At 42.2% G+C, this 10,652-nt stretch overlaps 2 protein-coding genes across 3 annotated transcripts; both read right to left on the bottom strand.

Annotated features, from left to right (window-relative positions):
* Positions 1-130: 130 nt before the first annotated feature.
* Positions 131-976, bottom strand: aanat2 (arylalkylamine N-acetyltransferase 2). Its single transcript, XM_028412031.1, has 3 exons — positions 811-976; positions 527-681; positions 131-436 (listed from the first exon to the last, which is right to left on the bottom strand). Exons 1-3 carry the CDS (start codon positions 974-976, stop codon positions 131-133), a joined length of 627 nt encoding a protein of 208 aa, XP_028267832.1.
* A 3,092-nt stretch (positions 977-4,068) lies between these two features.
* On the bottom strand, positions 4,069-10,500 carry mgrn1b (mahogunin, ring finger 1b). 2 transcript variants are annotated; one of them, XM_028412574.1, is made up of 17 exons: positions 10,147-10,500; positions 9,328-9,446; positions 9,147-9,235; positions 8,911-9,057; positions 8,227-8,344; positions 8,079-8,145; positions 7,925-7,968; positions 7,789-7,836; positions 7,367-7,435; positions 7,118-7,277; positions 6,918-7,027; positions 6,627-6,841; positions 6,412-6,523; positions 6,293-6,338; positions 6,102-6,206; positions 5,786-5,831; positions 4,069-5,604 (listed from the first exon to the last, which is right to left on the bottom strand). In XM_028412574.1, exons 1-16 carry the CDS (start codon positions 10,232-10,234, stop codon positions 5,791-5,793), a joined length of 1,578 nt encoding a protein of 525 aa, XP_028268375.1. In that variant the 5' UTR covers positions 10,235-10,500; the 3' UTR covers positions 4,069-5,604; positions 5,786-5,790. The 2 variants fall into 2 exon arrangements, with proteins under 2 accessions (XP_028268375.1, XP_028268374.1); XM_028412573.1 differs by lacking the exon at positions 5,786-5,831.
* Between the last annotated feature and the right edge of the window lie 152 nt (positions 10,501-10,652).

Below are 10,652 nucleotides of genomic sequence, written 5' to 3'. Positions count from 1 at the left end.
ACACACACACACATTACTCCATGTTCACCTGTGTGTGCTGGTCTTTCTTTTTTTTATCTGTCCATCTGTTTGTTAATCTTTCCAGAGTTCATGTTAGAGGTGAGTAAGTGGAAGGGGGTGGAGGGGGGGACTAGCAGCCGCTGTTCCGCCGTGCATACGCCTGCCCGTCCAGCGTGTACTCCATCTCCTGGAAGTGCATGTTGGACACAGTGATGGCAGATGGGCCTTTCTCTTTGAAGCCAGCCTTTAGGTAGAAGGGCACCAGGAAGTCCTCACAGATCAGCAGAGCCCGGCGGAGACCCGGCACACAGCGCAGGTACTGCAGGTAGCGCCACAGAAGGATGGAGCCTTTGCCTTGCTGGCGACAGTGGCGGTGCACTGACAGCACGTGTATGTGAACGGTGGAGGTGTCTGGGATGTGTTGAGTCATGGCTTCCTGGAGGACAGACAGTATATACACCCATTAATTGTCAAAATTTTGTTTGATTTTTTTGTGTCAGGTTGTAATCTCATTAGTTTTTAATACCTGTGAAAGCCTCTCCTTGTCCCAGCCAGTTCCAATGATGAAGGCCACCAGCTGTCCCTCCTCAAACCAGCCCAGTGACAGCTCAGGGCACTGACTCACAAAATTAAGCACTTCATCCTGGGTGAGTGGACACTCTCCAGACACAGACACAAAGGCTGGGGATTGAACAAAAAACACACATTTCAAGAGGTGGGCCAGTGATGGAGGTGTAATGATAAAAGAAATGAAGTAAAAAAAAATCCAAACACATTTATTGATGCATCCAATAGATGAAAAAGACCTACCTTCTCTTTCAATCTCAAACACACTGATGGCATCCTGCGGCGTGAGGTTCCTGAACTCGCTGGCTGGAAGCGTGTGTCGTCTCTGCTGCAGAGGGCTGACCACTCTGACAGGTGTCTTCAGAAAGAAGGGCTTGGGGAAGGGCGAGCTGCTGACCTGCTGGGTCATGGTCCCTGGATACTGAAAGCACAGGAGGTTCAGGTTGTTTCACGCAGGGTTCTTTTTCTCAATCTGCCTCTATGCTGATGACGTGATGATGAAGCCTAACAGAAGTCTCCCTCTGTTCTCAGTGTGGACCCCAGCTCTGACTGCAGTCTGAGTCACAGGGTGCTGACCTTCCTGCTCTCTCCTCCTCCTCCTCCTCCTCCTCTTCTTCTCTGTATCTGATCTCATACTGCAAAGTGGTTGTCCCAAAGTCGGATAGCTGTCGAAGCTGCACGTGTCTCCAAAGTCTCTAAATCCCCCCCTCCACCACCACCACCACCATCCCAAATGACAGACGTTGTGTCCTTATTGTGTTAAGTCTAAAGCTGTTGCACTGTTTTTATTAACCACACATCAGCAGACATTTGTGTATCTTCCTCATTTTATGTGAAATATGTTATTGGATTTCCACACAAGCGCAGATAGTAATGTTGTAACCAGGTTAATTGTATGACATTTAATTAGAAATGAAAAACTGCTGAGACATATCAGGATTAGGTTCCACCTGGCACATGCACATGCATGTCCACTGTGCTGTGTGTTTTTTAGGGTGGGGGTGGGTGAGACATGGTGTGACTGGATGTGGTGATACACATGTTTTCATACATCAACGGCATGTGGGCTAATTTAACCGCACTAAGTGAGGAGGGGGATTTGTGTGGATTGCTGTTGGGATGATTTCATGACTTAAAGAGATTTAGCACAGGCTAATTAAATGAGAGAATTTGCACTGACTGACCTGGGATACACTCACACAGAAGAGCCACACAGCGCAGTAGAACTAGATGAAGGCCCCTTTAGATCCACTGTTTATACTCTTCTTTTGATACACATCATAAATTCACCTCTTTTATTTTTGGTTATGGTTTTTACTGACCCCTTTTTAAGCAGCTTATTTGTCTGCAGATTTTCACACCACACTGGCCTGGCTTTAGGGTTTATGCATCATCAAGAGATCATAACAGAACTGTTTTAAGGATTATTATTATTGTTTCACCACACTGCCTCCTTTTGGTCTATGCCAGTGGGTGCAAATCTTATTTATTTCAAGTTCACAGTGTCATCTGGATTCTTCAGCAATCACAAAAGCTGCACACATGAGCACTTAAACTCTTGACTCTGTCTGTGTACAGTTTAACCTCACCCACTGACCTTCTCTGGCTCAGTGTCATAGACTCTAATCTCAGTGAGTGTGTGCACAGACACACACACACACACACACACACACACACACACTTTTTTTTTACAGTGTATTATGTTTTTACAGGCAGGCTTTAAGCCACCATGTAACTGACCCCTCATTAAACTTTACACTGGCTGACACCTGTTAGTTTAACTGAGCTGGTCATAACTGCAGATGATCTGCATTTTTTTTCTGTGTGTCTATGTGTGGTATTTTACACACATATATAAAATACAACACAGACATACAAAGTGGCATGTTACATTATCCAATATGTTTGCCTATTTTAGGACATTTATTATGATATACGGTAACTTATATCATGACATTGTAAAGGTCCGTATGGAGACTGATCACTTCCTGTTTTATGTGAGTGAGTGAGTCATTTCCTGATCACTGGTCAGCACAATTATAAAAGTAACAACTTCACAACTTCACAACTAAAATAGTGTGTGTGTGTGTGTGTGATATCCACTCCAGCCACATTTTCAGAACCCTAATTAGGCAGCAGTACATCTGCATCACATTAACTCAGTTTCCTGTTATCCCGTATTTGGGCAGTCAGAGTACTAATAGCTTGTTTTTAAAAAAAAAAAAAAACTCAGAAGGATATGTAGTAACTACACTTTATCTAAAGCAGAATTAAAACACATTTGGGTATAAACATGTTTTGTTTGGGACAGTTTTAGACAAAAACAATGGTATGCAAAGGTTTGGGCACCCCATAGATTTCATGATAGTTTGTTCTACCTTTATAAGAGAAGATCTCAGCAACAAGGTTTGTTTTCCTCCAGAGGTGTAGACATTTGTGTTTTCCAGACTGACATTAAGAGTAGGATTTTAGGCCACAGGAGCAGTCACTGTGAAGGATGTGGTAGGCTAAAACAAATACAGGAAAGGCACAGGTGAAGGATGGTTAGACCTCCAGTGAACTACAAGAACATCTGGCTGCTGACAGCATAGTTGTTCATCGTTCCACAATCCAGATACACAAAAAGCCTTTCCTGATCACAAGAAGAGTAGCATGAGGTATGCAAAAGCACATCTGGACAAGCCAGAAGCATTTAGGAAAAAATACTGTGGTCAGGTGAGACTAAGAAAACACACACTGAACTCCATGAGAAGAACTTATTGGCTACTGTGACATTTGGTGGAGGGTCCATCATGTTCTGGGGCTGTGTGGCTACCACAGGTACTGGAAACTTGGTAAAGTTGAATTCCTCTCAGTGTCAGCAGATTCCTGACAAGAATGTTTAAGAGTCAGCTTGAAGTTGAAGCTACGCCAGGGTTGGATTTTCAGCAGGACAATGATCCTAAGCACTGTTCAAAATCCACCAAGGAATTCAGGCAGAAGCACAAGTACAATGTTCTGGAATGGCCATCCCAGAACCAAGACCATTGATGAAAATGTATGGATTGATTTGAAGCAGGCGGTCTACACACAAAAGCTAAGAAACCTGACTGAACTAGAGCTGTTTTGTATGGAGGAATGGGCCAAAATACCACCTGCCAGACTTCAGGGACTGTCAGGGGCAAAATTAAGTATTAATGGAATTATTTCTTTGGGGTGCCCACATTTATGCACCTAAAAATGTTTCTGTTGGGTGAATAAAAATTATTTCACTACTGAAATGTTTCTGTTTCCATAAGCTATAACATATGTAAAAGTTTTCCTGAAGTGGTGCCCAAACTTTTGCATAAGACTGTATGTCTATGGTAGCATGCAGAAGATTAACTTTATAGCGCTTGCATGGCCAGCAGAGAGCAGTGTTGAGGCATCAGGTTTATAGAAAATTACTATCATTTCATATTAAGAGAAATGGGTCAATGTGCAGAGAGTAAATGTTAGACAAACAATAAGAACACACATTAGTTGAAGTACTGAATCTTTATTGTTATACACATGCTGCTATACAGATGAGGAGAGACAGGTATTGAGAGCCAGAAACCACCTACTGTGGAGTTATCCTGGATACCAGGTCAATAGTGGTCAGAACAGGAAGGCACAGTGTCAAAAGTTGAAAATGGCACAGAGGAGGAGGGGATAAGGACAAAGTAACCACTTCAGTTAAAAAGCAGAAAGAGGTTGAAAGAGGCCTCCACAATTTACATGCAAAGCCCAATTATTCAATGTTTGCATCTACTGCTCTGGATGAGTTTCTTCCAATAACACATAATTTACAAGTATTCACTTAAACCTAAATACTAATGTTAATGCATAATCGACAGAGAGAAATAACATAGTAGAAGAACAGTTCAATTGAATATTGCTCAATAACAATAACAAGATACTTGGTAGCATGATAAAAAAAGGCTCTGTACACTAACATCAAAAGTCCTGTCTATGAGCTGAAACGGTTGTATACTGTAGCAATTACAAGAATACTAATGTCTGTTGCAACAAGCAGGCAGCCATATTAATTCAAGGCACAAAGATCTATATGCATGGTGCTACACATACAGGACCAAAGTAAGTCAAAGGCGTGGCAGCCACAAAGACACGTGAGCACGTGAGCGCCCCCCTCCCTCCTTGTTCTGCAGCTACATCACATAAGCAGACACTGGCCACAAAAAACGAAGACTGTACAGACGACGAGCACGGTTACTGTGCCATACTACGCCAGCACACGTGTAGGTGGAATATCTATGCTTGTAGCCATCTTTGACTTTAGCTGATCTGCTGATCTGTAGCTCTTATTAACTATATTAAATAGTGAGCATGTTCCTTCGATATTTTTCTATATAATATGCAAGTGTACAATTAACTACATAGATATCACGTCATTTGAAATAATAAAACAGACATGTTTAAGACAACTTAAAGTAATCTTGTCGTTATACTTTTGCTTTAGGAATGGATTATGATTATGAGTGCAAAATCACCTCAAAAGGAACACATAAGTAATGTTTCTGCTCAGTATGACAGGGAAATCATTAATGTATCTCACTGATAAATACAATATCTAAACTACATTTATAGTTTGATTTTAGTGTGAAGAAATTCATACAGTTAAGTAAAGGTACTGTAAGTGTGCTTAAAAGCACCACCATGACAGGTAGTGAAATGTCTCCAGGACCAAAAACTGTGGGAGCTAATGAATCTTGGGGAGAAAGAGTATCTTCTTTTTGAAACATTAGTCATAAAGTAAGGTACCAAAAACATCTGTGCAGCAGTCCAAATCAACAGTCCTCCCTCGTCCTTTCCTTTTATCACACAAGCAGAAGGCGTGAAAGCAAAGAAGGATGATTTTGTTTTCTGTGAAGCAAAAGATGGGAGGGAGAATCCTGATCAGAGATCAGGGGCTGAGGTGTTCATCTTCCATATGAAGGCTGCTCGTGGGACACAGGAGAGGCTGGCTGGAGCAGTTTGTGCTCTGACTTTTCAGGCTTTCTGTCGACTCCGAGGACCCTGGAGAGCCAGAATCAACACGTCAGCAACATCAAAGTGAAACTTATTCTTGATCAGCTTGGCCTCATGGGCATTTTTATTTTGCTTATAACAGCAAATGCTAGGTGAATGTATTTATGGAGAACCAGATCCAGTGAGAGGTTGTACAGTGGAGCAGAGCAGACAGGGAAAGCCTACATACCACAGTTATTCCTCCATACCAATAGAGCAGGAATCAGGACCTAGAGCTGGCCAAAGTGAGGCAGTACACAGAGACAAGAATGCAGGAAACAAGAGAAAGGCATTAGGAAACACACAGAAGCCTGAGAGCACACAGGTTAGTGGCAAAGCACAGGCTTTGAAATGTTGGATTTAAGAAGGAAGGCATTTGGTTGGAATCAAGGAATACACAACACTGTCAAATTCAAGAGCTGCTCCATACAGCTGATTCACTCCATACATACTTCATTCCATTCTTATTTTTAACGGCACTTCTCTCCTGAGAGAGGAGTTCTCACCTGGCAGAGACAGGTCACCTGGTGGGTCACTCTCTGTTTTGGTCAAGCTGCTGTGCTCACTGCTGCAGTCCTGCAGGATGTCTCCTCCAGAATGCATCCTGTCCTCTGCACCACCCAGGAGAGCAACAATGTCAACAGAATTACTCAAACATTCCTTACCATCAAGCTCACAAAGTGTGAGGAAAACTCACCATCATCTGGAGACAGGGATTCTGCCACGTCCTCTGTAGCTGTGGCCTGCAAGGAAAGAGTCTGTTATTGTCTGCAGCAGAATTTTGAAGAGTGTCAGGTATTAGAAGAGGGCGCTTACGTCTGTGGGGGCGGGGCTGCTGGAGAGAAGCGTGTGAGGCTGAGCATCTGACATCTCTGACAGCTTCTCCTCATCCTCCTCCTGGATGGGAGAGGATGGAGATCTAAGGGTGCTGGAGAGAGGAGAGACGGAATAAATAATTAATAAAGGAAGTGAAAAATTAAGAGTGTTGTGCCGCATATCCACATGTCCTGTACATTCTTATGGCACACTACCTGTCTGGTGATTTGCTGACTTTGCCTTTCTGTAGGCTTCCATCGCTTAAATGCTCAGGAGAACTCAGCTGTCTGTTCTCACCACCCAGGCCCCCTGAGAAGTTGATTTCATCATAGAGGGGTGCAGATGGGATGGCAGGAGATACTGACCGCAGGCCGTTCAGAGCCTCCAACAGAGAGATGGGTTCGAAGCCAGGGGGGACTGAGTCTGTGCTCTGCAGAAGGTCAGGGACACATTTATTACAGACCTTATTTCAGCACACAAACACATGCACTGTGCATTAAACCTACTGAGTGCTCATCATGGTCCATAGTCTGAGCTAGAACAGGACTGAAGGACACGGGGGAAAGAGCTCCAGGCTTTTTCCTCACCGCTCTGATCTGCAGCAAGGCTCTGAAAGCTGTCCCAAACAACATTAACGTCAATAACAATGTCAGGCTTGTCGTTCAGCCTTATTTACTGTGCTTTATTAAAACCTAACACTTCTTACGCAGCCTGCAGATAGGACAGTTGTTGGCCTGGTAACGCAGAGTGTCCGCGCAGGAGTTGCAGAGACACAGATGTCTGCAGGGCAGGATGAGTGTGTCTCTCAGGTCAGACAGACACACAACACACTCATTGCTGTTGTCGCTGTTCTCATCATCTGATGGCTAGAATTAAATAGATAAGATTAACAAAACAAAGGCAGGCAAACATAAACACAAGTCTAAACATATTTACAATGGAATATATAAGGAACCTTGGTTTCTTGGTTGTTTTTGTTCTCAATCCCATAGATCTCCTGTAAGAGGTAGCTCACACGGTCCACCTAAAAGATGTGGTTCAGAAAAACACAATGAGATGAAGAAAAAATAGTAACTGAATGTGACAGTAATATGTCCTAGATAAAATCAATTAGTTAAAAAAAATGCAAAACAGAATCTGTGGAATTATTTTAAGCTCTTTGCGACCCACGCTTACATTCAAGTCTACTTTAGAGATCAGCTTTAATGCCAGATTCCCAGGGGTCTCTAGATTTTTGTGGCACACAAGTTCTTCAAAAGCTGCAGTATGTGGGTCACAACAAATTATAGCTGGAATACTTATTACATACAGCGAAGCTTTTTAAAAGATTTTGAAAGTCTCAAAACTAATATCATCAGTGTGATGATATAAACCTACAATTTGCTTCTGCTTCAGGGGCTTGACGGAGAAGCTGCCGTCCATGTGCTGGAGATGAAAAGAAACACGTTTCAGCTTGTAGAAAAGCTCATTTTATACTGATTTGAATTATCGCATTACATTTACAGACACATACTCTTTCAAATGCTGCCAAAAGTACATGAGCATGTCCAAGGCAATCTGAGAAAAAAACACACATAAACCATGTCAAGGTTGGCAAAAATGGTGACCTGATGTGTATTTAAGCACGTTCAAAACACATGTAGTCATGAGTGTAATGCAGCACCTACCATCCCCTTCATCCACCACAGCTTGGATCACCATGGGAAACACTCCTCTGTCAAGGTCAAAGTTCAGCTATAAAGAAAGATATACATTAATTTATTCATCACAGTGAATTTAATTTCATTTAAGAGCTGAAGTGCTGAAGATACTTACATCCTCCTCCTTCCACTCGCTGAAATCTATTTTGAAAGACGGCATGGAGAACTGTTGGCTCACCCCTCGCTTGTAATGCACAGTTTCAGAGGCCATAGATGGATCCTTGGGACTGTACCTACAAACAGTACATTAAAAAAAACACATTAGTTTGTAGTAAGATGAAAGTCATGGGCTTCAAGAAACTGTGCTTATTCAACGTCAAAAAAGGAAAGCTATTACTAAGCAATTTATTTAATTAAAAATGATTGAAATTACTGTCCTTGATCAAATAAAGAAAAGTGAACACCAGAAACCTCAGATCTTTCTGATGTTGTATCATCTCTTATGGTTTCATCATAACACGGTAACTTCAACACAGCCTATAACTTTCATCTCTGTCTGTGTCTTATCTGCGGTATCCATGGTGACTGGTGGTTGCTAAGGACCCATCGTATCTATTCTAGACTTTGTGCTCTGAGGCTTGAATCTCACCAACCATAAAACATGGTTTAATCTTTCTGGCACAATGTAATGCATTTTGTTCAGGGGGAAAAAAAACAAAACAATCAATCATCTCAGACACACAGGGATGTGCTCTATTTTGGTTTAGCTCTCACAAGATACAGTCTTTAAATTTAACAGATAAAACGCCAAATAAAATCCCTCTATTGTTGACTAGAGAGAAGAAATTCAAATTCTTACACTGCCATCCCATTGGAGAATTCTTCGAATGCCTGGCAGTAGAGGGTGATGGCCACCCGAGCATCAGCATCAAAGGTGAATTCCACTCCATACTGAACCTTTGGTTTTCCACCTTCCTCCACTGGTGTGTCAGAATCATCTTTATACCTACAATCAAACGGTTTGAGCTGCATTATAACACCACTCAATGCTAGTTTATTTGACTTTGTATTGCACTGCTGTCTCACTCGCTTTACCTGACCAAACGCAGAGAGTCCTTTCTAATGTTAACCAGACTCCTCAGGGTTTTCACAGGCTCGTGGGGTGCTGGTGTCACATATGGGAACTAGTGAAATAATAGCAATAATATTATTAATTATATTTTCTTAGTTAAATAAGGAAATGTAGAAATGCAAAATATAGAGCATCAGTTTCCACCTGCACTGGCCTATTTCCAAGAAAATTCAGGTCCATGTTTTCCCCGAAAAGGTATCCCTCTGGATGTGGTGTGTCAAACTTCTCTCCCCCCATGAAGAAGTGGCTTGCAAAATAATTCCCTAAAGGACAAAAGATGGATAATAAAGGCTCTGGAAGCTATATGACAGAGTGGTGCTATTTCTAAAACAGGGTCTCATGTATGAAAATGCAGTCTGCTTCAACAAAACTTGAAGCCAGGAACAACCTAGGACACTATCTCTTCTCACATCTTTAATGTGCTTCTATACATTACTGAGAAAACCTGTCGTTTGTCATGGTGACTAAATGTTCTGAAGGATTTCACAAGTCTTGGTCATTCAGTGTCATATCTCCACATCATGCATTTGCTCTGTAAATCAACCGTAATAAAACGGGAACACAAAATTATTCTGAAAATCTGTTGACACTGGTCAATGTCAGCATCTCCACACTCTCTTGCAACATTACCTTACTGTGGTAAGGTGTTTATAGATACACATCACTGCTATATTAACTTATACATATAAATATTAATATGGCTGTTGGCTGTCATCTTCAGCAGAAGCCAAGTCTGATACATCCCAAGACTACTCGTGTAAATGTGACATCTTCTGAAACTTGAAGAAAACTGCAAAAACTCATACGCGATCATACGTCTTTATAATTTTTATATGTCAATATAGCTGATAATCATTAACAGAGGACACGCTAAAACCAAGCTAGCTCGGCGTTTGTTGTTGTTTTAAAACACTTGTTTTGTCAAAATCTGATTCGAGCCGAAAGACACCTCCGATCACTTACCAGATTTCGGTGGAAATCGATAGGCCGAGTTGGCCTGGATATCGATGTCCTCAACACCAGCGATTCTGCGACTCAGGATGGACCCCATCTTTCTGCGCTGGATCGCTGGATGTTAGCCACAGTTAGCTAACAGCTAACGGTGCGTCGGCAGCTGTAACTAGCACTAACTTCCGCCCAGACTAACGCCTACAACAAATACAACACTAACTGAAGATAAAATCTTTGGCTAATTTAACATTTTACACGCTCGTTTTGATGGTGACTACGCTGCGAAGCAGGAAGCTAATTGCGGCGAGCTGTTGTTTTGCCAGAGCTGTGCTAGCGTAGCAGGGAGTCAACTTGATTGGCTGTCTCTAAGCGTTTCCAGATATTCTGGGCGTTCGCTCTGTGCGCCGGGAACGCCCGGTAGGGAGCACGGAGCTGATAGAGTCAGGTCAACAGGGGAGTGGGGTCATCGTAAGGGCGCTGCAACATTTAAAAACATAATATTTAGAGATATGAATGAA

Source organism: Parambassis ranga, chromosome 8, assembly GCF_900634625.1.
Source record: "Parambassis ranga chromosome 8, fParRan2.1, whole genome shotgun sequence".
NCBI lineage: Eukaryota > Metazoa > Chordata > Actinopteri > Ambassidae > Parambassis > Parambassis ranga.
Note: the sequence above shows the minus strand (reverse complement) of the source record. Positions and strands in the feature narration are given on the sequence as shown.